Here is a 28,000-nt window from a genome sequence, read left to right as displayed (position 1 = left end):
AGTATAAAAATGATTTGTCAAATTTATTTCTTTAAAAAAAACAATTTTGTGTGACTTGGTGAGTATGAAAAACCCATCAGTTTCAATTGTCAAACATTTGACAGTAAGGTCAAGAGAAGACGTTTTAAAATATAATCTCTCCTGATGAAAACTATTTTGTACCACACATGTAATCATTATTTTTTTAACTGTTCAATTCCTCAGGCTTCAAAGTGTTCACAGACTGTGCTGCGTCTCCCTCCTCTCTGTGTGTCTCCATGTGTTCCTTCAGCCTGGCCTTGGATGTGAACGTCGTCATGCACTTCTCGCAGTGCGGCTTCTGCGTCCGGAGCCCTGAGTGGCAGCGTTTGTGTCGGGCCAGCACCGACGAGCTCTTGAATTTGAGCTCACAGACGCTGCAGGGATACGGCCTCTCCCCCGTGTGAATCCGCTGGTGCAGCTGCGCCTCGTTGAGGGTTAGAAACGTCTTCTCGCAGTGCCCGCAGGGAAACGGCCTCTCCCCCGTGTGAATGAGATTGTGTCTGGTGAGCGCGTACGGTTTTGTGAAGCCCTTCCCGCAGTAGGTGCAGGGGTATGGACGGGCACCAGTATGGGAGACGATGTGCTCCTGTTGGGTTTTCTTGCTCTTGAAGCGTTTGTCACACAGGTTGCAGGAGTAAGGCCTGACGTCCACGTGTGACCTGTGATGTTTTGTGAGCTCACCCTGCGACAAAAAGCCCTTCCCACACTGAGAGCAAAGGAACGGTTTCTCCCCTGTGTGCATCCTCTCGTGTCTAGCGAGCACTGAGACCAGCGTGAACCTCTTTTGGCACTGGGAGCACTGGAAAGGCCTCTCGCCCGTGTGAACGCGAAGGTGTTTCATGAGCGAGAAGCGCAGAGAGAAGCGTTTGCTGCACTGGTCGCACTGGTAAGGTCTCTCTCCCGTGTGCGTCCTTAAATGCCTCTTGACGTCAGATCTCCGCGTGTACGTCTTCTCACAGTGCTGACACTTAAACTGATGCTTCACTTGGTGTATCTGCCGGTGCTTGGAGCGGGCGAGCAGCGTGTCGAACCCCGCGCCGCACTGCTGGCAGAGGTAGCGCTTGTCGGCGACGTGGGACTTCCTGTGCTCGAGCAGCTCCGAGGACGTGGGGAAGCTCTGGCTGCAGATGGAGCAGATCTGAGGGAGCCGGCTCTCCCGCGAGTGAGACTTCTTGTGGTGGCCGGTGAGCGCGCGGAGGTTGGGGAAGGAGCTGCCGCACAGCCGGCAGGAGAAAGAAATGTCCACGCCGTGATGTTTGCTCTCGTGTTTGGCAAGGTCCCACGAGTGCTGGAAGGTTCGGTTACACTGCGAGCAGTGAAATGGTCTCTCTCCAGTGTGGATGAGCTGGTGCCGCCTGACATCTGACGTGCGCGTGAACGTCTTACCGCACGTTTCACATGTCAGGGCCTTCTGTCTGCTTCGGGGCTGAGACACGCTTCCTCTGCCCGGACTCTCACCCTGTTCTGCTTCGTCCTGCTCCGTGTTTCCTTTGGGGAAAAGTTTAATCGACGTGAAAATTTCATCCGTGCTGGAAGGCGACGGGGTAAACGTAGCGCCCGCAAGCGTCCTGTACTCTTCAGTGCGAACGCTCTGCATGTGGAAGTGAGGAGGGCTGTTTTCTTCAGAGCTGTGGAAGGGACAGCGAGAGCAGGTGAAGATGATCGAGGTCAGCTCTTCTGAATCTCCTGCACATGAAAAAAAAAAAAAAAAAGAGAGACAGAGGTTTGAAATAATACGTGGGGACTTTACAAATAAAATGTTTCTCTATTTCATGTTAGAAAATGACCTTCACTTCCTTTGATGGCTATGATGGAGGGGGCGAGAGATCCATCAGCTCTGCTCCTGTGAAAACAAACGTGTTGAATCATTTAACGTAGATTCATCTTTGACGTGTTATGGAACAATAAATACTATGAATGTTACACTGAAAATACGACTAAAGGAACCGTGGAAACTGTAAGGAAACATGCTTTTGTTGTCTTCTTGAAAAGAGTTGAAAATATTGATTTCAGTCTTAAATCTCGGAGGTTAATCAACAAGAAACAAAATTGTAAAAACTGATTTCCTTTTTTTTTTTTTTTTTTTAGAGATGTACTGATTGTGAAAATCAGGGATGACACCTTTATGTAGATGATTGCAGATTTCCATAACACAACAAATACATTGCTGCATTCCACATTATTTGCCGATGGGCCGATGTTTCGATGTTCTACATTGGTGCATAAAAAGGTAATTAATTATAGAATTACAGTTCAAATGTGTTTCCTACATTTTTAGCTCTTCACTTGTTTCTTTTGGCTTCTCGACTTCACATGTATTCTGCCTGCTGGTTGAGGTCTTCACATGAAAACGAGTAGATCGGCGAACATCAGCTGACCCTGGAGACACTGGATCTTCTTCTGTGACTTCTTCATCAGCAGAAAAGGATGCACGATTACCCTTCAGGTCTGCCAAAGAGTTCACATTGCTCCCCGTATCTTCAGAGGGGAAATCCTCCTTTGCCTCCTCGGTTGCTGCTCCAAGCCGCGGCTCATCATTAAGGGACGAGTCCTCCTTCCCCGTTTGGACTTCTTGACCGAGGCTCTCCTTCCTCAGCGCAAATGTTTTCGCCAGAGTCTCCAGAGCTTTAGCAACACCCGCGGTGTCGCTTGTTTCTTCCGCCCGCGAGCCGTTAGCCTCCTCACTGGCGTTTTCTGCGCTCATGGCCATGATCTCTTCTTCATAGAAATCCGTCTGGACCTGCACCTCAGCGGCCTCCACCATTTCTTCGTCCACCTCAGCTGCACCGACCTCCACTTCAGTGTAAACGGCGACAACGCTGTACTGATCCGTACTGACAAAAGTGACAGGGTTTAGGACGTTGGCGTAATTGTGGATGGATTCCAGTCCAACAGAGATGTTTGTCTTTTGTGAGGGAGGGATGGAAAGAGCCGACATTATGCAGCTGCCGATGGTGGACGAAGGACCATCTGTGAAAAAAAAACAACAACAACAAAAAAAAACCAGAAAACAGAAAATGTTAATTTGGGGATTTTTTGGGGGGATTCTTTCCTGATTCTTGAGGATTCAGTTATACTAGCAAATACAAATATCATTTAACAGTGGAAGTGCTTTAAAATTGAATCTATTTTCATTCTATGTTGTACAACCTAACAGCACTGGTGTTTTCTTTGGCTTAAAATTTTAAAACAATTTTAGGCTCAACTGTTGGCAAACAATTTTGAGGCAAATTTACACAAGACATAAAAGCAAAGATCAAAAGTGGAGTTTTAAAAGTAAATCATTGATAATACAACTGATATTTAAAAAAATCCAGAAGCAGGACTTATATGCTTATATATAAGAGGCTGAAATAAGAGTATGTATCCTTTCACTTTTAACAGACCCATCCTTTCGATTCTACTCACATGGCATCTTCAGCAGCCCTGAACTCTTGTAGTGTTTGAAGATGGAGCTCAGCTCTTCAGGTGACGTCTCAACGCATTCCTCCAAAACAGAAGGAGCCGAGCCGAGCCAGGCTGCAGTCTGTAATCACACAGCAGATGTGTTTAAAAGTTTCTGGCGAATGGCACGTTCAACAACATGAGACGTCTGCACGGACGGTCCGAACACCTGTTTTAAGTCTGGAACTGGAAACAGCTTCTCCAGCTTTGACAGCAGCTCCCACAGTATCACATGCAGAGCAGCATCATACCGAGGCCCGTATTCCACTGGGAACACCTCCTGGAAAAAAAAAATCACCGGATTTTAATTTACTATACATCTGATTAGGAGCAGCATCAAGATGTGAAGTTATTACAGTGTGTCTGACCTGGAAGAAATAAGCTCTCTCAACTGGATCTTTTAGCAGGCTCTGAACAAGTGCAATGAAAGTGGACTCTGTTGTCTTCACCTCAGCATCCCTGTACTGCCACAGACAGGGTTCACGTCATTGACTGATTATCATTTAAAGTTTTCACAAGGCGCTGCTTCACTGTACTTACATCTGTCTGTGTCGAGGTCACAGGGAGTCTTTCCAAGTAGCTCTGGATCATCTGAGAATCCACAGAACCTCGCGACGAGCCTTTGCAAAGCTCCAGAATCAACTGAAATATCAACAAACCGCTACAGCAAAAGTCTTTGAGCTATTATGTGTGGATGGATTATGTTAAAAAAAAACTAAACTCACCCTCGCTCTTAGACCCAGGACCAGCTGGGCTCTCTGTCTGTGGTTGATGAGTCCAGGGGCCGCCTCCGTCACCGTGCACACAAACTCCTGGAGCCTCTCGTAACTCAGCACATCTTTCCGCTTCGCCAGCTGCCACATAGCAGCGGACAGGAGCTGCAGTGGGGGCACCAGGAGGCGCAGAGATGGGAGAGGCAGGCTTGGGTCTGAAACATGCAAGTTGCAATGTGAGAGATGATCTGATGAGGGCATCAGTGAGCTTTACACTGAAGAAAGCACATGCAGACGAACTCAGCATCACTTGTTTTACCAGATAAAATGTATTTTTTTTAAAATGGAAATAATCAAAAAATTACATGATAGAACTATAAATAAGCAAAATCTAAGAAATCCTGAACCTGCCTTATGGCTATGAAGCAGTATAATTGCTGGACAAATCTATTAGTCACAGCTGTCTTTTACACCTCAGACCAATTAAATGTATAACTTAATATGAATAATAATACATAAGTAATGCAACAGATAAATCCTGACAGTTTATGACAGATATTTGTTCCTTTAAATAGACGGGTCCCGCCTGCAGCTGACGAACATAAACAAAGCCTGTTTTTGGATCACAGCGGGGACAGGTTATTAAAGTACGTACCATTAACTTTCTCTTTTGACTCAACAGCCTCCATTAGTGCAAAGTAGGTTTATTTAGCGTCAACAAATAAATGTTAAATAATGTTATTTAATTTTTTTTGGGGGGGAGGGCTAACATGCGCTGTTAGCACGCAAGCGCCCGTTTCCTCAACTCGTCCGGTGTGTTTCCTCTTTCAAAATAAAAGTCTACTCCCCCCCAGTGTGTTATTTGTATTTACTTCACATTTATTTTATTATTATTATTATTATTTCCCACTACTATATTGTGTAACCAAATCTAGTTTAATCTCGCGAAATCAAACTGAGTGTTGTTATTTTGCCAAAATGTGCTTCAAAATAAAATATCACGGATCCCATTGGCTGCTTCAACCGGACGCATCCTCACGCCGTCGGTCTGTGACGTCAGGACGCGATCACGCAGTCCAGAGTCACATGAAACATTTCACATCCGATTTTTTTTTTTTCTTTTTTAAATGTGCTACTTTGTGTCTTTCTGACGAGAAAACTTCAACCGCAGAAACTAAAAAGTGCTCTTAAAGCTGCAGGGAGTTTTAATTCAACATGGACGAGGACGGACTGCCGATTGTGGGCTCTGGTGTTGATCTTACCAAGGTTTGTATTCCTCGGATAGCTAACATAACACCGTCTGCTAGCTACGTGTTGACATAAAGAGAGGAAACAGTTCAGACAGTTAATATGCAAACCAGACTATGACTGTTTGTAAAAGACATTTCGCAGAGAGAGTTAATGCAGTTTGAAAGCTGCCGAGTAAATGCACTAATATTCATTTTTCCCTGTCAGTTTCCATGTGTGCAAAAAAATGGTGCAGTAATTCACAAATGCCACTTCTACAAGCTGAAAAAAATAAGATGAATCCTGCAGTCTTTTTTGGATCCATGTCACCTTTTTCATCCGTGATGAGTTTGCACCCCTGAATATAATTATTAAAAATAACAAGAAGTTAAAAATCAAACATGTGTACATCAGTTAAATAAAGGTAGAAAAAAAATACAATAATAGAATAATACCAGGTATAATTAATTAATGAAAGGTTTCCCCCCCCCCCCCCCCCTGTCTCGACATTAGGCTATGTTATTGATGCTGTTTAGATTTTTACATCTTGTTTGATGTCATGTTAGCCTTCATGTTTTTTTTTTGTTTATTCTGTTGCGCTTGTTGTCAGAAGCGTTAACTTTGACAATGTTCTCACGATTTGTTTAAGTTTGGCCGTCATTCAATAAAAACAAAATATAATATAAAAATCAATTAATTCATGTATATTCATGAAAGAGCTGGGTCTTTAGCTTTTCCTTAAAGGTGCAGAGGGACTCTGCAGATCCAATGGAGTTTGGAAGTTCATTCCACCACCGGGGGGCGACAGAGGAGAAGAGTCTAGTCAGCGTCTTAGGACCAGCACTTAACATCGTGGACCAAATAAATATAAATATGTTGACACAAAGATACTTCAGTGTAAGTGTAGATAGACATCTTAAAGAACTGTAACTTCCTCCTACACTTATTTTACACACATTGTCAGCTGGTGGTAATCATTTTGTCTTTGGTTCATAATTGCAGGTAAATCAATTTTCATAAAGTTAATGTGTACTATTTTATAGATTTTCCAAGTTTGGTTGAAAAAAGGTATTTCCTGTTTAAGTATTGATTTCATAGATATGTTTATAAACTTGTTAACATTACAAAGAGATTTTCATATATCTATGTTTATATTCAAAGGTTGCAGTGGGTTCAAGCCTACATGGCAGAAATGCCTCTATTCTGATAAGGACATTTTCTTACTCAAATAAGCCCTGGGTACATTCTTAAAATAGATGTATCTGTTTCCTGCAGGTCCCCGCTATTCAACAGAGAAGAGTGGTTGCCTATCTCAATCAGTTTGTTGTGCACACAGTCCGGTTCCTCAATCGTTTCTCCACAGTGTGTGAGGAGAAACTTTCCAACATTTCTCTTCGCATACAGCAAATAGAAACAACCCTGTGCATTTTGGAGGCCAAGGTGAGTGTTTAAGTGAATCCCTCTGCTGTTCATGACCACTCCACACGCACGTCTATGCCAATGCACTGACCGTGTGTTGAACATTGTGTTGCTCTGAGCAGCTGTCCTCCATTCCCGGACTGGAGGATGTCACAATAGAAGGATCCAGTCAGCAGCAACCTGTTCAATCTAATGGACCCACAACCACAATTCAGAGCCAGACAGAAGTTCCACCTCCAGCCGTTCTGCCTCCGCCAGTGGTAAATACATTCACATGCACACTAACGACCATATATAGCATTATACGATGGAGGTTAATAATGTGGCCAGTCAGCAATGCGTCAGCATGCTCAGGAAGAAGTAGTTGATGCTCCTCACACCCCCGTAAAACCACAACCTGTTTGTTTTACACTTCAGCATGTGTGCAAATGTAAAACATGCAGGAGAGTGTTCAAGAGAGCTGGCTTCAGAAGTGTTGCTCGGTAGATGTTTTAGCATCGTTTATGCTAAGCTAACCCGCTGCAATTTCATATTTAGTGCAGACACAAAGTGTAGAAATCCTCCCCTTAAAAAGTGTGCAACTAAGAAAATTACTTCAAAATACCCAAATAATAATTTATTGCACTCTATAGCAAAGAGAAAAAACAGAACTAATGATTTTAATAGAGTTAAGTTACAGGTTTTAAACCTACTTAAGAGAACCACCTAGAAGAAATGCAAAGTAAGGTACCACATCTGATATCCTGTGCTGTCTTAATCACTCGTTACTACAAACTCTCTTATTGTTAATATTTATATTCCATGTTGCTGTCTGTCCAGACTGCTCCAGAGCCGACAATAACAGAAAGAATAGAAGAAGACAACACGGCTGCAGAGAATGTGATGACAGTGTGCAAGGACCCGCGTTACGCACGATACCTGAAAATGGTTCAAGTGGTAAGTCCTGCACAGAGGGGAAAAAAAACACTCCTTCCTTCTGTTTCTCAAGCTGTTTCTGACACATGCACTCCTGAAAACCTGTAAATCAAAGTTCAGACAGCCTGACATTATATTATTTCTATTCCAGGGAGTTCCGGTTTTGGCTATCAGGAATAAAATGGTCTTGGAGGGTTTGGATCCAAACTTGCTTGAGTGAGTGTCTCTTTGAATTCACGTGGCATCATGTTAAAACATCTGATGAACCTGACTGATAATGTTTTCCCTCCTTCCTTTGTGACAGCACACCCGATGCCCCCGTGCCAGACGGAGCAGCAGGGGCGACCGAGGATCAAGATGTCGCTGCCACCAGCTCAGACAGTGAATCGTCCTTCAGCGACTGACATCGCACGTCCTCCGCCCACCTCATCTCAAAAGCTTTCCTGTAAAAGCCGATCTGCGTCTCTGTCGGCCTGTGCTCAGAACAGAAGTAGGTTGCGGTGCCTGTAAAGACTGAGAGGGTGCAAATGGAAGTGCCTGAAACAGAGGAGTCAGTGTGAGTGTCATTTCAGTGAAAGCTGACATAGTCTGTGACCTCGTCCATTTTGATACATTTAGCATTTTTCACCGATGACTACTGTTGAAATAAAAAGAATAAACTCCTTGTTGATTATATTAGCAGTAGTCTTCATAAGGTGGCAGTAGCTTTTACCTTTTGTACTGAAAGGAATTCAAATGATTAAATGCTGTTGTACAGGGTCGGGTTAAAAAAAGGACCAAAAATGCAGGTTGGATATTTGTAACTCGTACATGTTAGTTCTGTTTTAAAGACGATGCCAAAACACTTTGTCATGTCTTTAACATTTTTATTTCAGGAATATTTAGACTTCTTGTCCTTGAACTGGATGCTTAATATCACTTTTGTTCTCACGCGTTGAGGCTGTAAAAACGGTGATGTTTTTCATACAGATGAATCACAGATTATAATAAACAAATCAAATGATCGCATACTTTTAAATTGTGTTACCTAGTTGAGACAGAACATGTATATATTTTTTGGACAATTGATGAAATCTGGCCTCGTCGGAGCGACAGAAACGACATAAGACCTCTCTTGCTTTATTAATTAAAGTAGAAGTATTTAGACCCAGTCCAGGCCTTGTTGCACACTTAATTATTTAATATATTTAGGATGATTAACAATTAATTTAAAAATCTAAATATTGCATCTGAAAACTAAAAAAGCTTTTTATAAGTACTTTGACTCACCAGCTGAAAACTCCCTGCTGTGTTATGAGTTGAAGACGATAATAAATAAATAGGGATGCATTGTCTGTTTGTAGTTCCACTTAATTATTGAACTCAGTGGATTGCTGGAGTTCTAAAATACTCCGGTAATAACATCGTGTTGCGTACTAACCTTTGCATATATAAAGAGTAAACAAGATGTAAATAAGTGAAAAACACTTAAAAATTCAACTTTGGGCGATGGTGGATTAGTGGTTTTTTTGTGCGCACGTCCCATGTATGGAGGCTGTGGTCTTCCAGGCGGGCGTCCCGGGTCTGAATCCCTTCCACGATGTCATCCCCCACTCTCTCTCTCTCCCTGATTTCCGACTCTATCCACTGTCCTATCTCTACTATAAAACCCAGAAAACAGCCTTTATTAAAAAAAAAAAAAAAAAAAATGTAAACTGCAGCTTTTAACTTTGTCGGTTGTGCCGACAGATCACATTGCATTTGTCAGGACTTGTGACCACACGCTCAAAAAAAATGTACAGTTGTGAAACTGAGTAAAGTTTGATTGAGCAACAAAATGAGAGAGTCAGATTCATGCACATTTCCCATGAATGGATTTTACACCACAATGACTGAAAAAGTTAAAGAAGTCTGGAAGGCCTCTCTTGTTTCCCCTCTAAAGTAATGTTGAAATAAATAAACAATCCATTTGCTTTAAAAAAAGTGTTTCTTTATTTTGCAGCTCAGCAGTGCTCCTTTGTCTGTAACATTCATTCACAGAACACCAATACACAGTAATAGATTAAAGCATCAACTCCTTTGTAAAGACACTATCTGTAGTGAACATTAATATGATCTGTGTCTCTAGTTTGTCCTCTTACAGTTTACAGCCCGGGATTGTGTCTTTGGAAAAACCACATGTTAGTCTCATGCCCTCTACGAGTGGTTCCCAAATTCCCAGGGTTTTTTATTTTTCAACATTTTCTGCAACAATAATACAGTTTTTTTCCTCAAGCTCCTGAAAAACATTCAAATAAAAACAAGAGGCTCTGTCTAGGGATGGAAAACATACATTTGGGGCTTGTATGTGGCATAAATAATCTTTAATTCACAAAGAGTTCCATTTCTGTTTATGACATTGGGGTGATTGAATTTGCCTGAGCAAACGTATCCATGTAGCAGCCTCATTCTCAGTGCATGAGCTCCAGGCTGTAGACACATTCAAGATACAATAATAAGAGCTGCACTGATGAACTGTGTAGCAGCCTGAGAAGAAACCGTATCTGTTCCAACTGTGAAAAGTTTACAGTAAGTGGAACAAAATCTAAACTCTGTGCCTGATACAAAAAGTCAAGCTGTCCAAAGGAAACACAATTATAAAAACACTGATAAGTGAAGTGGCAGCATTTGAAGAATTTCCCCATTTTTCATCATGATAAGAATCTTGCATTGACACTGATCACATTTTCTCATAATTACACACAGAACACGTGTGTCAGTTTGATTGTTTTTTTTTTCCCATTCAAACTCGAGTGACAGTCATGTGTTCCCTGTGTGATGAACTTCTCTTATTGGTGTCACAGGTTTGACAGAATGACACGCTGGTGTGGCAATCAAGGGCAAAGTGCAAAGTGACTGAACACGGGCCCCAATCAGGACACTTGTATAAATGATTTCAGATTGTATAAAACAATATAAAGATACAGGCTGTGGTCAGTTTTTTTCCCCTCTTTAAAACCACTCCTGACTTACAGGTATGTATAAATACGAACGTCAAAAGTACCAGCTATAATATATCAACATATTCAGTCAGGCTGTATTTTTCAGCGTAAATGTTGTAAAAAAAATAGTGTAAAAAAAAATACAAGAGATTAAAATCTTTACAAAAATAAGTGCAGCACATCTTCAGAAGTTAAAAACGCTGGTGTTTGTTTCAAGTTTTGGCAGCTGCAGACGGATCAGGAGTAACCCTCGCACACTGCCTTCACCTGAAGAGTAAAAAGCTGTAGGAAAGGAGAAGAGAGGAGAGAAGTAAGAACACCCATCTGACGACAGAGAGGAGAAAAAGAGTGTCCGCATTGAGTGTTTTAGACTCACTTTGAAATCGTGAATGTATGTGAAGAAGAAGCAAATGAAGCTGAACGCAACCGTCCACTCGCACACAGCGCTGGCTAACTGATAAGGATAGTCCTGGAAGAGAGACGCAGATGCTGCATTCACAACACGATCAAGATCCGCGGATACAAACGAGAAATCATTTCCAAAAACAAAATAAATGCGTTTCGTCCAATCCTCCTGGAACTTTTCTGATAAGCGTGTGACACTGTGACAAACTGCCTTACCTTGTCGTCGGGGTCTCTGTGCAGCTCGGTTTGGTTCACAAAATATGCACAGACGACAGCTGGATTATTCACTGAGGAAAATAGCGTTTAACAGTAACTGTAAAGTACAGAGCAGTTTGCATTTACTGGTCAGGGCAACAAAAAAAAAAAAAAAAGATCATGACATCATGCATGCAAACAAAGCAGAGAGGAAATCAGGAAACAAGAGACATCATGTAGGTCTGTATTTTATAACATCTGACTTGTGATGAAAGGATACTGGGGAAAAATGCTAAAGTAGCAATGATGGAGATACACAAGCGTATTGCGATCACCTTCCTGGAGCACCCGTATGGATAAGCCTTATACGATACAACAGTTTGTAGGATAATGTAGGAGATTCCCGACACGAAGAAAATCAGAGCTCCTGCATCATGAGCGTATGTCACTGTTATTTCCTGCAAAAGGAAAGCAGAAAAGGTGACATTAAATATTAAGATACTTTTATTTGATTACAATACACTTTTTGGAATTACACGTGAAGACATACCTGGAAGGTTGCAACAATGCACATGCCCAAACAGGACATCATCCCAACATAAAGAGCACTTCCATTGAGACAGGGGCTCACCACATGTGTTTCCTCACTTAGCTTCTGCACATATTTGTACCTGGCGTACATGGTGGCTATTCCTGTGGAAAGGTCAGATAAAGGATTAACCGCGAAGATTTAATCAACGTACGTCACTTTTTTTTTTTTTTAAATCTTCTTGCATCCAACAAATCAATTCTGATTTCATGTTCTTGAAAAAGTGAAACCGCGAGTGACATCTTTAGACAATGCGGTTCCTCCCATTTGGGAATGTTCAAAGTTGCACAATAGAGGAAGTTTACAGATGTGACACTGCAGATGTTCTCAAAGTGACAGAGGTGAAGAAGAAAAAAAAAATTACCTGCACATGCAGAGATGAATGTCATAAGGCCAAAAATGCAGCTCTCCGGGGGTTGTGCACTTGTGTCACTGAAAAGGAAGAAGGACGACAAGCCTCAGTTAAGCCTCAGCATGCTGCAAGTCTCTTTGTATCCGACAAGTTGTTGGGTTTTATTTTCTTAAAATTCAAATGTTTGTGCACCCTTCTAAAGTTAACAACAAAGGGAGAAGTGAAAAACTGAGGTTGGTGCAGATGTGTACGTGCAGCTGGAGTTTGGGTACCAGCCAAACTACTGCGGAGGAAAACGAAACTGAACTTTGTAACAACACATGTCTGGTTTTTCACTGAAAACAGAATTTAATGAGCGTTTTAATACCTCAGATTAAGCTTTTTTAATGATTACAGAAACCCCAGTTCCTCTGCTCTTCCCTGAAACACAAAACTTACCTTATGTATGGGAAGACTATGTCGACATCACGTCTGAGAAGCGCAATAAGGTAGGAAATAATGAAAGTGCTCGAGGACCAGATGACCAAAAACGTTGGCAGAAAGCAGAGACCCTGCATGAACCAAAACATCCTGGAGAGGGTTTTTTTTTAACGCAGAACTGGCAGAAAACGCTGTCACACGTCTCAGCGCAGTGAAATACTGTCATACAGTAAGACACCCCCCCTCGTTTAATGCTGCTCCAGGAACTGGGCTGAGTCTGTTGCGGATGCTTTTTTTTTTTCAGTCCAAAGATGTGTTACTGGCAGTCACAAGGTGGTGTGAACAAGAGTAAAGTTAGCTTCAGCTATACAGTTTACAGTAACCGCTTCTCCAAAAATGACGCCTCAGGGGCTGTGGACTCTCCGGCCCACAAAAACCATCCTGTACCATTTCCTTTATCTTACTCTTTGGTGTTTTTCTTGCTAAAATGCTCAATTGCTGCTTAATTCCTACCGAGTGTGTACATGCCAGATATTAATTATCCAAATAAAGAAAAATCCGATTCAGATTTTGATTTTTGATAACAAATAAAATACACAGTAGCAGTGGCGGTTCTAGACCACTGAGGGGGCCAAACTGGGGCCAGTTTTTTTGTCAGAGGGGAACATTAAACCCAGGTGAAAAATAGACAAAGATGATCACTTTAAAAAAATATATAAATATTATGCCAAATAATAGCGCACATCATTAAATACCATGATTTCTATTTGTTTCAGTAACAGAATTTAATACTAGATTGTGAGTCAAATAATGTGTATGTGTTATTAGGGGGGCTCTTCCTTTTTTGGAGGGGTGGCCACAAGGGGGACCAAGCTGGCACTGGCCCCTGTTGGCCCCCTGCCTAGAACCGCCCATGCACAGTAGATAATTATAAACCTCAATGTTCCCTTTGGAAAATAAATGGAAAAAAAGAAACACCTGAGAGTTACTTTCTACCAGAGTTGATTAGGGGTGTAACGATGCCTTGCAATTCAATTAAAAAAAATAAAAATAAAAAAATGGACAAAAAAATTATATTGCAATTCTCTCTTCTTCAACCAGCAGAGGGCGCTGTGTTGTTTTGGCTACTCTTGTTCAGCCTCTTGTTCAGGATTTTTTTTTTCCGGGATTAGACAGTTGGAAAAACATCGACACGGCCAAATGTATTGATGGTGAAGCTGAACATCTGTCAGAGGCTCATGTCCAGATGTTTTACGACAGAAGAGCTATTCTCTCATTCAATGAAAGCAATTCCTTCATAGAAATCCAGGAGGAGCCGAATCCAAGCCTCAGTTGTTGATGTAACCATTGAAGCTTGCCAAGGCCTGACCTGGCAGCAACCTTAAGAGAATGCTGGTTAAAAGAAGTTCTCTTTCAGGCTTCTCTTTGATAGAGGACCATGACTCAGCAGAGCTAAGGCAGGCCAGAAACCTACAGTCACACGCAGAACAACTTCAACTGAAAAATGCCTATAGCTTGTTAGCCAGTAGGACTCGACTGTTGACCTCAGAGTTTGTAGTTCTCCAGTCTTTCTTTGAGTTGTATATGTTGTATTTTTCCCATTCTATGCCAACATCCTGGCATTTTTAATCTATTAGATTCAAGATTCAAGATTTTTATTTGTCACATGCTCATACAGATGTGCAGTGAAATGTAAGGATTGTTCCGCAAGGCCATGCAATAAACACTCAAATTACTAATACACATATATACAGTAAAATAGAATATAATGTAAAAAATAAAAAAAATATTATTTGAATGTACAAAATATAAAATATAGAATAATGTAAACAGTGTAAAGTGTCCAGGGTGTCAAAGTGCAATGTGCAGATTGGAATGTGTGGTGTGTGTGCATCATGTAATCACAGTTCTGTTTTGTTTTTTAACTGAGGAGAGTGGAGTTAACAGTGCGGACAGCCTGAGGAAAGAAGCTCTTCCTGAGTCTTTCTGTGTTCTGGCGCCGGCCAGAGGGTAGCCATGTAAACAGTCCGTTACCTGGGTGGTGGGGATCACTTATGAACTACTCTTGAGTGTGCACGTTGTTTCTTGATTCCAGGAACACATTATGTCCACACAAAGAAAGAAAAGAAAAGCAGAAGTCATTGAATGTTGTGGGAAATGTAAGAATTCATTCCTCATTCAGCACCAGAAACACCCTTTGACCAGAGTCAGAGGTTATGCACCCCTGTTGTTCGTGTGACCATAGTCCTTAACTAAGGTCATGAGATTAGGTCTGAGCTAGTTCCACTTTTTTTTGTTGCTTTTTTTTTTTTTTTTTTTTTACGTCATAGCTGTGGCTCTGAGCATTTGTTTTTCTGCTTTTTCTGATGCAAGAAAATTGCATCAGAAAATGAAATCTGTGAATTGATTTCCTATTTCAACAAACCAATGAGCATGAGGAGCCTCTCATCTGTACAGAACATATACGTGTCCTGAGTAGCAAGGTAGCAGCGTGCTGGTGAGAACAGCTGCCTAACAGCTGCTTACCAGCCAGAGGGTTCTGGGATCAAATCCCGTGTGGAGCCAGAGTGTTCTGGCTTTTTTCTACCAGTGCACATTGACCACAGTTTTGATCTACCTACTGTAAATATACTGGAAAGTGCAAAAACCTGCACGGGCAAGCATCTCCAGTCTTGCCTGTTAGTGTTGGGATTAGCACTGCCGCCTTACAGTCAGCAGGTTCTGGGTTTGACCCCAGGCCAGCTGGAATGTTCTCGCTTTCTGACTTTGAACTATGATTTTGAACTACCCAGACGTATTGAAAAGTAGATGCACCTAAAAAAAAAAAAAAAAGCAGGCTCTGATAGGCAGCCACTTGGTGTAGTGGTAAGGACTGCTGCCTGACAGTGAGAAGGTTCAGGGTTTGGATCCAGTGCAGGGAAAGAGAAGAAAGACTGCAGGTACATAACCTTCTCCAATCTTGAGAGGGTAGCTTTGCCAAATACTCTATAAACAATTAAGTTAAAAAAATTATCTGACCATTTTAGTAAATTATCTCATCTTACATGTGGGTCTGCAGGTACGAAAATTCAAAACAAGAGCTAGCATATGCATTTTTTTTCATTTTCATTTCTTTTATGTATTTTATTTTCTATTTCATCTCTGGTATTTATTTTTTTATGAATTTAATGTATTTCATTTATTCCTTGTTATTGTTTTTATTTCAGCCTGCCTCGTTTATTTTCTTTGGCTGATATTTGCCAAACCCAACGTCCTCTTATGTGCAACTGTGCACACAGCAGAGTCACTCAGGGATTCAGCTGACTGCTCTGCGGGAGTGATAACCACAGTTTTGGTACTATCCTGAAATCTAGGTTTTTCCATGATTACCACAGAGGGCTGCATACTAAGTTCCCAAAGTTAATTGAGCTTTCTGTTCTGACTAAAGCACATTCCAAATATATTAAGATGCCTGTTTTCCCTAAAGTGAAAGAAACCCATTTTAAAAATAATTCACCAGATTTATCCAACTTTTTTCTCAAAAAAAGGTTCAATTTTGATGTGAACCCTTCAGTGCTTTCTGTGGTGAATCTGAAGAGACTTTAGAGCACTTGTTTGTATTCTGTCCTGTGTCTCAAAGATTTTGGGCCAACATTAGAAGTTGGTTTTCGCTAAAAAAATTAATGATATTCCATCTTTTGATACTTATAGGTATCAAATATCAAAAACTTATAGGTACTCTATTTTATTGATAATTTAAACCCTTCAATTACTGACATGGTAAATGTTATTTTACTCATGAGTAAATATCATATTCGCTGTAGTGAGTGGAGAAACAGCAAACCCTCCTTTGACTGGTTTTTAAATGATTTCAAATATTTTTTCTTATCTCTGAAAAAAATGAAATCTAGCAGGATTAGAAAGATTAGTGCTGATTTATCGAAATTCTTGTTGTTTTGATTTCTGGCCCTTGATGATTTTTTTTTTTTTGTCCTTGCTCCAGTTTGTTGTCTGCTTACATTTGCCTGATGTTTTCTTTTGGAAAAGTTAGATTTTTATTTCTTTATTTTTTATATATAATCCCCCCCTAGTCTTGATTTATGTTTGAATGAACTTGTTCCTGTGTATTTTGCTGTTGTATGTTCATCCTCTTTAAGAGTTTGTATACATTTTTTTTGTATATATTAAATTTGTCAATAAAGACGGTTAAAAAAAAACAACACAGTTTTGTCCTTCGTTGTATATAAGAAGTGTAAATGGCGCCCTCTTGCGTTCAGCTGTACTAACTACATACGTGTGATTTAATTAATCTAGATACATCGCAAAACCACTTTGGAGTTCTGTCAAGGAGTGAGGCGTTCTCAAGTTGGAAACACAAAGCTGATTACATATCGTCCTCTTGCGTTAATTTCTGCTCGTCACAAACACTCGAGCATCGATTTGAACGCGTGCAGGCTACCTTAGGGTTATGAATGTTATACAGAACTGTGCTGTGCGTAAAAGCACATAACCTTTGCTGATGCACGTTGGCACCTGTCTTGAAGACATGTTCGATCACCTGGAAGCCTTACAGGTGAAACTCGACTGTGACGTTTGTTTAGTTTGTGCCAACCACGAAATTAAAAGCGAGGGAAAACAACACATCGAACTTCTCCATTAACGACTTCTTTTGTTCCACCTCATCTCACGAACGCATCTCGAATTGAACAGAATCCCACGCACACCACGGGGTGTGTTTTCACCAGATTCACCTGAGATGTAAATGCTCCTTGCAGCTCAGGTCACCTGCATGCGGGCAGAAACACGCACCGCATCACACAGCACTTTTTATGTTAATGACGCGTCCGAGAACGTCCCACCCACCTCCCCACTTGACTTTAGCGCAACACTATTAACCGAGTCAGTATCGGCAGTAATCCTCCGGAGCTCACATTCTTTAGTGAGATTCTTCAGAGTTCCTCACGGATAATGATCTGGAGACTGGTGGTCCTCGGTGGGCTGTGCGTTCTTGGGAGCCAGGGCCAAGCGCGCACACGTCCAAGGAGGGAAACCAGCAGCAGCAGCAGCAGCAGTTCAGCAGGTGCCTCCAGACCTTTCACCTCCTGCCGGACTCCCCTCACCCCCGCCGAGCACAAGATTCTGGATGATAACACGCACGAGGTGAGGTGTGTTTGAGTGCTTTGTTCTGAATGTGGGGACAGTTTGGTTAAAAGGCATGGACCAATGTCCACAAGAAAAACCATATAACCTGCAAAAAGCGAAAGTTAGGAGTTTATCTGAATATGAAAAAATAATAATGTGTGACAACAGATACACTTGTTTGTTTGTTCTGGAGAGGAAGATACATTTGTTCCTGCTTAATCTGCTTTAAATGGTTATTCCAGGTGATGTTCTTCTTTCAAAAATACAACAAACAAGGGAAACTGTAATAGAAGCAAATGGAATCATGACCTAAAAACTAATTTTAAGCATCAATATGATATTAAATGGCATCTATGTTAATTGTTGTGCCTATTTAACATAATTATCAGCCTCATTTAGACTATCTTGCTTGTCATCAGCTTTGACAAAAAGTGAAACTGTGCGACTAAGTTGTTTAACTGTAGAGGTGAGGCTGTTACATTTGTGAGCAGCTCTTGTCTCTTTCTCTCAGACCGGGTTTAACGGTGATGACGGATCATATGTCATTCTTACATGGGTTGGAGATGGCACAGGAGTGAGTATACTTCACAAAAACAACCACTCCAAAATAACAATAACAATGTGTGTGTGGGGGGGGGGGACCAGAAATGGATGCTTTCATATTTCTGAATTTCAGTCACAATTGCTTCGTTCTTTAGGTCGTCCTGGTCCTCTCAACATTCAGTGCCCCTATAGACACCTTCATAGAGGGAGGCTCCTCAAGACTTTATCGAAGGTACGTTTTAGCGTCCGTCCCAAACGGAATAGAACTCAAGAAACGGTGTCACAACTTTTTTATTTTTTTCTCCCTCATCAGTACCGATTATGGAAAATCCTTCCACGACATCTCCGACCGCATCAACAACACCTTCATCATGGAAGAGTTCGGCGTCAGCGTTGGACCGGGAAGCTCTGTAGGTTAACTGTGTGATCGCACACGGGGCTGTTTGTGCAGTGGGTGAGCGGTTACAGCTGGTGGTTGGGGAAACTTTGTTGCTCCTTCACCTCAAGTGTGAACTCATCTTACACTTCTTTTGCTGTCTAATCAGTTTGTGACACATCTGCACTTTCAAACCACTTTCTTTTTGCTCTTGTCCTCACTTTGTGTTTTGCCCAACATGCTAAAAAAAAGCTCATTGATGCCAAATATAAAGCGTCACTTTCTTTTTTTTAACATATTTCTGAACACGTTTCTTAATTTGATTTTGATCGACAGGTGATTCTGACAGCAGACATTCCGGTGGTGGACCACCGAGGCGGGATCATCTTCACCTCAAGGGATGCTGGCGCCACCTTCAAGTTCATCCAACTGCCCTTCCACCTGGCTCAGCCAATCACGTACCACTTCCTAAAGCCGTACTACCTCGTGGCCCTCAGCATCGACGTGCGTCCCTTTCTGTCCTCTAAATTCTGTTTCTCTCATTTATTCTTATTTCAACTTTCAAAGTCGTGGTTGCCTCCCTCACTCTGTGTACAACTCTGGAGTAAAACTTGTACTCACACACATTCAAAAACACACACACACATTGAGCACACACCTTGAAATAAAGGTAAACACTTCTTCTGTTCCCTCTGGACTCGCAGGGCGGACTGTGGCTCTCTCTGGACTTTGGCGCCAAGTGGACAAAAGTTCACGATGGAGTGCATTCTTTCTCATGGTGAGTAAAAACAGGAAACTAAACCACACAAGAAAACCCCTGTGTGGATAACAGAAAACAAATGAGTCTTATTTTGAAAATCTGTTTAAATAACTGTATAAAATATGCAGAATGTTGTGGAGCAGAAAGGCACTGTTAGGAAACAGTTCCTACGGAAATTGTTGAGACATTTCTGGCGTTGCTTTCTCTTTTCATCAGGGGGGCCGGCGTTAATTTGTTCTTCAGCTTCAGTCGAACAGAAGCAGGTAAGAAGCTTAGAGAGATGTGATACCCCTAAGAGTCTAAGAACTCTTGACAGCCATCATTTGTTGAGTGTAAAAAGTACAACTAGACGAGCCATGACACCAAAACCCTGATGTTTGATCTGTAACATGATTCTGTTGTGGGAGGTAATGCAGTTTTTAAAAAATATTCAAATCTAATATTATCATTATCTAAAATTAAAAAAACACATAAACACAACTTTATAGTACTTTTTCTGTTTGGTTCAGATCTTTATCATCCCAAAACAAAAGATCCTGTCTGGCAGTGAGGTCGCAATAAAACAACAATATAAGCATAGACTGCTACAAGTGTTGTTACTGTACACACAATATCAAATTAATACAAGACTGCAAGATGATGAGGACTGCAAGACGAACAACATTTCTGGGACATTCAATGGCTGTTGTAGTAGAGCTGAATGAAGTGCTTTGACTGCACATGGAGTACATGAAAAGTTTGAGCTTAGAGGCTCCAATAAAAGAGCGAGAGATTCAGGACGTATTCTCGCTTGCCTCAATTTTCCCATCGAAGCTCCACAACCTCAAAAGAGTGACATATGGGTGTCTTCCACCTTTGACTTCTTTGCTCTTCCTGGCGCCTTAGTTGACGCGGAGGAGCGAGGGGATTTGGTCCTGAAGAGGACGACGGATCTGGGGAAAACCTTCGCCACCATCCACGAGGACATCTTCAGCTTCGGCTACATCGGAGCGTTTCTCTTCTTCTCTGTGATGGAAGATCCCGTAAGACGTATAAATGAGTGGAAATATATCACCAAACTTCTGTTCTGTTTGTTGTTGGGGTATTACGTTTTGACGCTTTGATGCTTTCTCTTGACGCCCAGAGATCCCCACGGGTCATGTACTTCTCTTCAGACCAGGGCGACACCTTCAGCCGGGCGCTGCTGCCTTCGGCCTCAACAGAGCAGGTGAGAAACGAAACCGTTACCGTCAGACGACTTAGTGGAGAGAGACGCAGAATCAAGTTTAACGCGGAGTAAGGTTTTATGAGCGAGGGGTTCGCATTGGTGTCGTGGCGCCTGATGATAAACGTAGCCACAGAGAAGTAGAAGAACAAATAAGTGCTGCACAAGTCCAAAATAACAAAAAGGAATGCCCAATAAAAATGTAAGAAAAGAGAAATATAAACATTTTAACAGCGAGGAGGAATGTGCAAAACACTTTTTTTAACACATTTTCAGAGGATAAGAAGATCTGTACTTTGTATCTATCATTAATATAAATATAAGCATCATACATGAATGACATCAACATTCGACAAGACTCATTTCCTTGCTTGTTGTCTTCTAAATGTACAAGCATGGAGTTTTAGAAAAGCAAACAATCTCAACTTCCCTTTCAACAGTAAATCTTTACGCTCACTGAGAACATTTGCTTTGGAAAATGTAAACAAAGGCTTTCTCATGACTCCCTTCGTCTGACACCTACCCCCCGCCAGCTGTTATGTACACTTAAAAATAACTACATAGGAATGATCGACGTTGTCGCTGACGGTCTCGTTTTTTGCTTTTGTGGCTCATGAAGAGGCATCGCTCTTGCTTTCAGTCTATTTCATAACCGGTTTAAAAAGTTAACTGGAGCTTTAAGTGAAAACACACAGAGATACATTTTATTGAAGTCAAAGGGAAAACATCAATGACCATGCTTATTTTTTCAACACCAACGTAACACATTTTGTCTGGGGGAAACCCCCCCCCCCCCCCGCAGACATTTACACTCACACACCCATTCTATGTTGTTGACAGCACAAACACACACACACACACACACTCTCTCTCTCACGGCGATTAGACAAGCATTATTGCAAAGATGAAATTAGTCATCACAATATTGTTGTCTTTTTTTTAATTATTGCAATCCCAGATTTTCTCACCCATATCTCGTTTCTCTCTCTCTCTCTCTCTCTCTCTCTCTCTGTCTTGATATGCGGGGTGTTTTTGTAGTTTTACTCCATCCTGGACGGCGATGAAGAAATGCTCTTCATGCATGTGGACAACCCCGGAGGTAACACACACACACACACACACACACACACACACACACACACACAGAAAAACACAGGTTCCTTAAAAACAATCATTGACACACATTCATAATGAAGCAGACTTTGAAGGGGGAAACAAAGCAGAATCGACGGCTCTCAGCTTCTTTTGTTGTCATGGAAAAGCTGGCTGGCAAAGGCCGGACTGGTTTCACAAGTTCTCGGAGTTGCTGACAAATCATTCCATCATGAGTGAGTGTGTGTTTGTGCTCGCAAATCTTTCTTTTCTTTTCTTTTCTTTTCTTTCTGTCATCTTCTCTCTCACTCTTTCTCATGCACATGTTTTTTTATTTTTTTCTCCCCTGTTTCCTGACGTTATTATTCTATTTCTCTCCGTGCTCAGTTAGCTGATGGGACTTTTGTGCTTCTCACATAAAGAGGGGGAGATATGGGGGCTTTATCTTTTGTTACCTTGCAGGGAAGGAGATTCAGTTTACACTGCAAAAGCTGACAGACGTATCTCGGGATCAGGGTGTAACACACACGCACACACAAACACACACACACACACACACACACACACAAACACACACACACACACACACACACACACACAAAAACACACACACACACACAAACACACACATGCACACTGGAAAGGTAACCCTGTCCATCATTTAGCTCCGCTGAGCTTGTCCTTCATGGTTTTAGCTGACGTGTGTGTGTGTGTGTGTGTGTGTGTGTGTGTGTGTGTGTGTGTGTGTGTGAGCCTCACACACTTTAAATGTGATTGATGGTGACTTGATGAGATGATGCTGATGTTGAAAGGATTGTGTCAGCGTGGCATCAACCGCTCCCAGGTGACAATTCTTTTTCGAAGCGATGACGATTACGGACTGCCTCTATCATCGTTTTTTTTCCCCAGCCTCCGCCAGTTGAGAAATCTGCCGGATTACAATCAAACGTGTTGAGACTGTGGCAATGGCAATCTGTGAAATAGACGCTGCCAATGAGCTGTGATTGAATACAGTATCGGCTACAGAATGTCCTCTACATGCATTGGAGTGGAGTTTTTAATTCACTCTGACTATTAAATAAAAAGCCTGTCTGAAAGTCTCCCCTCCGTCTCTCCTCAGACACCTTCTTTGGGACCATGTACACGTCAGACGACCGGGGCATCTTGTTCTCCAAATCCCTGGAGCGCCATCTATTTGACGGGCAGAGGAAAAGCGACTTCACCAACATCACTTCCCTGAGAGGAGTCTACCTCACAAACAAACTGGACGAGGGTACGATTTGCAACCTGTTAGTTCTTGACGTGCTTTGATAGTGAAAAGCATTTACGGCTTCATTTCTCTAAATGAAGACTTTTTGGATTAGAGTTTGATATAAATATCCATAATTGGGGACACGGTTGATTGTCTTGTCTCAGCTCCACCGCTCCGTCAGCATCGCCCAAGTGGCCGTCGTTGGGCTTCAAAACGCCTCTTCAGAAACCAGTGATGTCACTGAGACTACCTCCATGTTTTACGCGGTCTATGGAAATGAGAAAGCCTTTAAATATTTGGGAGATGTTTTTGAAGATTTAGCTCTCCAGTGGCATCAAGAGGTGGACTAACATCTTGTTGTTGTTTGGATTTAAGACAATATGGGGGGAAAAAAATTTAAAAAAACAATGCCAGCCTTGCCTCTATGCAGGTTAAGAAAGGTCATATTGTACATGACATAAGGTTTCATCAACAGCTGTATTTATCTGTTAATGTAGTTGTTTACAGTGCTACTTCCTGGAGTACTCAAGCATGAATAAATTTTGGTTTTCTTGCAGATGGCCGTATCAGATCCGTCATTTCCTTCAACCGAGGACGAACATGGAGGCAACTTAAAAAACCCGACAATGTGGAATGTGCACAGCAAGTGAAGAATGTCGGTCATGCCTCAGTCTGTGCATGTGCATATTAGAAATATATCGTGTTTTACAAGTCACTGAAGTGCTTTGTTTGTATGTGTTCCTCAGTGTAACCTTCATATTCATGGAGAGCACAGTCGCAACAACCGCATTGTTCCCATGTTAGCGCTGTCTGAGCCCACTGCTATCGGTCTGGTGATCGCACATGGTAACTTAACTTTTCATCTTCATTCCCTCTTCTTATATCTCACATCAAGATGACTTTAAGATGCATTTAGACTTTCTCCCTCTACTCCAGGTACTGTCGGTGACTCTCTGTCATCTTCGCAGCACCCAGACGTCTTTGTCTCCTCAGACGGGGGTTATAACTGGAGGGGGACGCTGAGGGGGACCCACCACTACAGCATACTGGACTCTGGGGGTCTCATTGTGGCTGTGGAGGCCCAGCATGAAGGACAAGTCAAGACAATCAAGTACTGAGCAAATATTTGTACTTACAGAAAACAATGGAGGCCCTTAATCTGTTAACAGAAAGAAAAAAAAAAGCTGCACAAAATACTAAACTTTAGTTTTTTGTTTTTTTTTTGTGCCAGGTTCTCCACAGACGAGGGCCAGTGCTGGAAGTCGTACAACTTCACCGAGCAGCCGTTCTTCTTCGCGGGTCTGGCATCAGAGCCGGGGACCAAGGCGATGAATGTCAGCGTGTGGGGCTTCAGACCCGAAGAGGACGGCCAGCCCATGTGGGTCACCATCACCATCGACTTCCAGAGCCTCATTACAAGACAATGTGAGTCAAGATGCTGTTTCTAGATCTACGAGAAATATCTGTTCTCTCACAGGCTCACTTGACCTCTGAAGGGAATATTACCACCATTCCATGTTTCCTGTTACAGATACTAACCCAGCCATGAACTTCACATAACCTCAATTTCTAAGAACCCATGACTTTGCTCAGGGAATAGGTTCCTCTTTTTTTTTATTTAATTTACATTTTACCAAAGTGACAGACAAATTTTCCAACAGGCTCTAGTGTGTCAAACATTTCAATATTTTACTGTTAAAACTTTAGCTTGTCTAATATTTGTTGTTTTGTTGTTTTAAATATATCCTCTTCTAAAGGCCTTGAAGACATATTTCCTAAATGGACTTTATATATCGAGTGAGCAGATTTTTGGCCAAAAGATTTTTGGCCAAATTTTTAATTTTTTAATTTTTTTCACATTTGGTACATTAGATTTGTGGTTAATTCAATTCCATTGGCTTTTTTTTAAACTTGTTTCAAAGGGCATGGAAAAAGTTTGTTTTCCACAGTATTTATTGTAATATTTATACCTGAAGATTATTTAATTTGCTTGATTTTTGTTTTTTTTATTTTGGATTTTTGAATCAAATATTTCAGGGGTATCAAATTGTTTTTTTTAGATACAGAATTTTACTTTGTGGTTAAAAAAAAGTGTTTGTCTTTTCAGATTTTGTGGAGTAGAACATTGTTTTTTGGTACTTGTAGTTTTATTCTGTCAGCTTAGACCATATGTTTATAACTATTTGCAGTACATGAAATCTCTTGCTCCGTAATTGTTTTTGTGGATGGTGGCTACACTCTTGAAAAGTGAAATTTGCATTACATTTGTCAACCAATTGGAAGCCATCTAAAAGGTTCCTTTGTCTGTTCCGATTGTTTTCTCGTTGATCATCATTTCATGTAAAGGTAATGACCAGGACTACGAGAAGTGGTTGGCTCATTCTACAGACGGGGGAGACTTGGAGAGAAACGGCTGCGTGTTGGGCGTCAAAGAGACGTACAGGAGGCTGAAGAAACAATCGGTGTGCAGAAACGGGAAAGGCTTTGTGGTGAGCAAGAAGCAAAGCCCCTGTTTGTGCACCAGAGAAGATTACTTATGGTATGTCGCTTGATTTGAAACATTAAAGGGACTTCCAAGACACATTTCTAACCTTAAATTACCCCTGTCCTTTTCAACAGCGACTATGGCTACTACCGACATGTGAACACCTCCGAGTGTGTGAGACAATCGAGCGCTCCAAATAAAACCTTGGAGCTCTGTCTGAATGGAGAGGAGGACGAGCTTTTCACAGCAGGGTAATGATGATTTTTTTTAAAAACCTAAGAAATACAACCTCTGTTCTAAGTCACACACTCATATCTATGTTTGTAGGTACCGTAAGGTCCCTAGTGACAGATGTGAGGGGGGATTCTCGCCTCAGCTCGCCGAGCAGACAGTAATCAGACCGTGTGGGGTTAAACCCAGTCCTGGTCCGCCTTCCAGGTCCTCATTTCCAATCACACACTTTGACACACCGGTCAGTATTGCTGCTCTTTATCAGTATCATCAAATGTTTCGTTTTTTGTTTTTTTTTTGTTCTTTTTTAGAAATGCCTGATTTGTTTTACAGCGAGAGCGGCTGGTGTTGATCCTAGTGTGCGCAGGAGCCGGAGCAATTGTCCTGATCGCTATTGTTTCCGCTGTCCTGGCTGTCAAGAGGGTGGTGTACAGAAACAGGTGAGTTAAACAGAGCTGTCATAATATTAGCATTCGGACACTTTTTACTTTTATCCCTGCACTCATGTTCACTTCATTTGGCTGTCTACTCGCTGTTATATTGTATAGTTATGCTTATATATAATATATATATGCTTATTATATGTCTACACTCATGCACTTTAACTTATGTCAATACTGTCCATTTGCAACTCTGTTTTTGCACATTTACATTCAATCTTCCATATTTAATCTTCCTATTTAAGACTAGTAATGCTTAGTTAAATCCTGGTTGTATATATTCACATCCTTAGTTTTTATATTTTAGTACTTATTTACTTTGTATTTAATATTATATTATGTTTAGATTTACTCATATTGTGTTTTTTACTCATATTGTGTGTTTGGATAACCTGCTGCTGTAACACCACAATTTCCCAGTTTGGGATCAATAAAGTAATTCTATTCTATTCTATTCTACACGTTTTAATGTGTTATCAAAGATGTTGTTATACCTTGAAATATAGCATTATTTAACCCCAGATCAACTGAGAAGCAATCTGTTTTTATTTGTATAGCACCAATTCATAATTAATTTTATTTCAAGACAAGAAGCAATGAATTGAAAAGTATCGGTGAGATCCTACAGAAAGTCATATAACAGCCGGACGCCAGAGGTAAATTGCCCAAGTGTGAGTGTGGTTATAATCCCTGTGGGTCACATCTCCATGTACAGGGTACCAGCGTATCGTTTCTCCAACCTTCAGATTCAGGATGACGAAAACGGCATCACAGCAGATCTCCAGAGTGCCGTCAGCAATAATGGCACCACCTGCCACCTGGACTCAGACGATGTAGGCTAAGATTGATATAGCACTCTTCACTCCTTTGACTTTACAAAATGTTTCATCTGGTTTGATTTCTCATGTGCATTTGCTTCTCTCTTCTCCTTTCTCTGGACAGGATCTTCTCCAGTGACACAAAACACCGTGTGATGGATGAAATAAATTCAAATTGAAACCAGTTGTGCTTTAAACGAACTTGTTAGACGTATCCCTGATATTTTCATGGGAGTTGCTTTCTTGAGAATTTGATTGACACATAACAGAATGTCTTAATTTATTGAGCTTACTTCAAGTCATGGCTTTACATAGCTAACTCTTTGATTTGTACAGTGTGTTTTAAGTCTAGTCTGTGTTGTACCACTTTTTTTTTTTTACTTTCTGTTCAATGTGAAAACAAGACAAACCTGAACTAGTGCCTTTTGTTAAAACGCTGAAAATGACCACATTGTGTATGATTTCCATTGTGTAATTTATATTTTAAAATAATCTTTGGTTTCAATCCACTATGAATTTTTTTTAAGCATCTGTCCATAAGAAGACCGGTGGCGCTGTAACGTGCCGTATCTGTTTTTAAAAGAACAGAGAAGAAGAAGAAAATGAGGCTGTCGGTGGGACAGAAACAAAGATAGGATATTAATATGATGTCCAACTCTTGAAAAAAAAAATGTACCACTGCTTGACTTACTTACTGTTAAGTTTTTAAGATGTATGTCAGGCAAGTTGGCAACTGTAAATTTAAGATTAATAAATTGACTACAAACTGCAAAACTAATACAGTACTATAAAACTCACGAAATATAATTGAGTTTAGTGAATGAATCTGTTGAGGAAGTTGTTCATTTCTTTAACGAAAATATAGTTAAAACCAGTTTGAGAAAACAAAGAATCCATGTATGCATAGTCGTTTTTTATTTGATGAAAATCGGAAATGTCTGCTCATTAAAATACTTTGAAGTTTGAACAGTATCTTGAAATTTGATTTTTTTTTTTTCCGGTTTCGTCTCGGCTCGCA

The 28,000-nt window shown here is 41.1% G+C and overlaps 4 protein-coding genes across 6 annotated transcripts in view; 2 read left to right on the top strand and 2 right to left on the bottom strand.

The window, feature by feature from the left end:
- Positions 1–9: 9 nt before the first annotated feature.
- Positions 10–4,999, bottom strand: LOC132956367 (zinc finger protein 83-like). Of its 2 annotated transcripts, XM_061029775.1 has the most exons (9): positions 4,834–4,999; positions 4,191–4,393; positions 4,006–4,107; positions 3,834–3,929; positions 3,635–3,745; positions 3,430–3,547; positions 2,292–2,991; positions 1,809–1,864; positions 10–1,707 (listed from the first exon to the last, which is right to left on the bottom strand). In XM_061029775.1, the coding sequence occupies exons 1-9, from the start codon at positions 4,865–4,867 to the stop codon at positions 185–187; spliced, it is 2,943 nt and encodes a 980-aa protein (XP_060885758.1). In that variant the 5' UTR covers positions 4,868–4,999; the 3' UTR covers positions 10–184. The 2 variants fall into 2 exon arrangements, with proteins under 2 accessions (XP_060885758.1, XP_060885759.1); XM_061029776.1 differs by lacking the exons at positions 4,191–4,393; positions 4,834–4,999 and having other exon boundaries at positions 3,834–3,924.
- Positions 5,000–5,227: 228 nt separating this feature from the next.
- Positions 5,228–8,522, top strand: washc3 (WASH complex subunit 3). Its single transcript, XM_061029819.1, has 6 exons — positions 5,228–5,444; positions 6,681–6,845; positions 6,947–7,084; positions 7,644–7,760; positions 7,891–7,955; positions 8,044–8,522. Exons 1-6 carry the CDS (start codon positions 5,394–5,396, stop codon positions 8,141–8,143), a joined length of 636 nt encoding a protein of 211 aa, XP_060885802.1. The 5' UTR covers positions 5,228–5,393; the 3' UTR covers positions 8,144–8,522.
- Positions 8,523–8,842: 320 nt separating this feature from the next.
- Positions 8,843–28,000, bottom strand: part of dram1 (DNA-damage regulated autophagy modulator 1) — a 161,023-nt gene continuing 141,865 nt past the window's right edge. Inside the window, exons 2-8 of one of the 2 annotated variants that reach the window (XM_061029818.1) lie at positions 12,679–12,818; positions 12,253–12,320; positions 11,850–11,992; positions 11,580–11,757; positions 11,321–11,379; positions 11,076–11,168; positions 8,843–10,981 (exon numbers count right to left, since the gene is read on the bottom strand). In XM_061029818.1, coding sequence (XP_060885801.1) covers positions 10,937–10,981; positions 11,076–11,168; positions 11,321–11,379; positions 11,580–11,757; positions 11,850–11,992; positions 12,253–12,320; positions 12,679–12,809 — 717 coding nt within the window. In that variant the 5' untranslated portion in view covers positions 12,810–12,818 and the 3' untranslated portion in view covers positions 8,843–10,936. Of the gene's footprint in view, positions 10,982–11,075; positions 11,169–11,320; positions 11,380–11,579; positions 11,758–11,849; positions 11,993–12,252; positions 12,321–12,678; positions 12,943–28,000 lie in introns of those variants that run through there. The other variant, XM_061029817.1, reaches the window with a different exon arrangement.
- si:dkey-159a18.1 (sortilin) lies at positions 17,209–27,949 on the top strand. Its single transcript, XM_061029629.1, has 21 exons — positions 17,209–17,799; positions 18,293–18,355; positions 18,480–18,556; positions 18,638–18,734; positions 19,037–19,204; positions 19,405–19,478; positions 19,677–19,723; positions 20,346–20,482; positions 20,584–20,667; positions 21,703–21,763; positions 22,877–23,029; positions 23,566–23,663; positions 23,755–23,854; positions 23,945–24,119; positions 24,240–24,433; positions 25,355–25,547; positions 25,628–25,744; positions 25,821–25,965; positions 26,058–26,164; positions 26,880–26,997; positions 27,107–27,949. Exons 1-21 carry the CDS (start codon positions 17,608–17,610, stop codon positions 27,119–27,121), a joined length of 2,415 nt encoding a protein of 804 aa, XP_060885612.1. The 5' UTR covers positions 17,209–17,607; the 3' UTR covers positions 27,122–27,949.

The sequence above is a fragment of the Labrus mixtus genome, chromosome 22, assembly GCF_963584025.1.
Source record: "Labrus mixtus chromosome 22, fLabMix1.1, whole genome shotgun sequence".
Lineage (NCBI taxonomy): Eukaryota > Metazoa > Chordata > Actinopteri > Labriformes > Labridae > Labrus > Labrus mixtus.
Note: the sequence above shows the minus strand (reverse complement) of the source record. Positions and strands in the feature narration are given on the sequence as shown.

Bases quoted from the DNA above. Each gene is read 5' to 3' on its own strand.
- LOC132956367 (XM_061029775.1), bottom strand. From the start codon at position 4,867: ATGGAGGCTGTTGAGTCAAAAGAGAAAGTTAATG. The intron at 4,108-4,190 runs GTGAGTTTAGTT...TTGATATTTCAG, and splicing joins TCCTGGGTCTAAGAGCGAGG to TTGATTCTGGAGCTTTGCAA. The intron at 3,930-4,005 runs GTAAGTACAGTG...TGTCTGTGGCAG, and splicing joins TGACCTCGACACAGACAGAT to TACAGGGATGCTGAGGTGAA.
- washc3 (XM_061029819.1), top strand. From the start codon at position 5,394: ATGGACGAGGACGGACTGCCGATTGTGGGCTCTGGTGTTGATCTTACC. The intron at 5,445-6,680 runs GTTTGTATTCCT...TGTTTCCTGCAG, and splicing joins CTGGTGTTGATCTTACCAAG to GTCCCCGCTATTCAACAGAG. The intron at 7,085-7,643 runs GTAAATACATTC...CTGTCTGTCCAG, and splicing joins CCGTTCTGCCTCCGCCAGTG to ACTGCTCCAGAGCCGACAAT.
- si:dkey-159a18.1 (XM_061029629.1), top strand. From the start codon at position 17,608: ATGATCTGGAGACTGGTGGTCCTCGGTGGGCTGTGCGTTCTTGGGAGC. The intron at 17,800-18,292 runs GTGAGGTGTGTT...TCTTTCTCTCAG, and splicing joins TGGATGATAACACGCACGAG to ACCGGGTTTAACGGTGATGA. The intron at 25,966-26,057 runs GTCAGTATTGCT...TTTGTTTTACAG, and splicing joins TCACACACTTTGACACACCG to CGAGAGCGGCTGGTGTTGAT.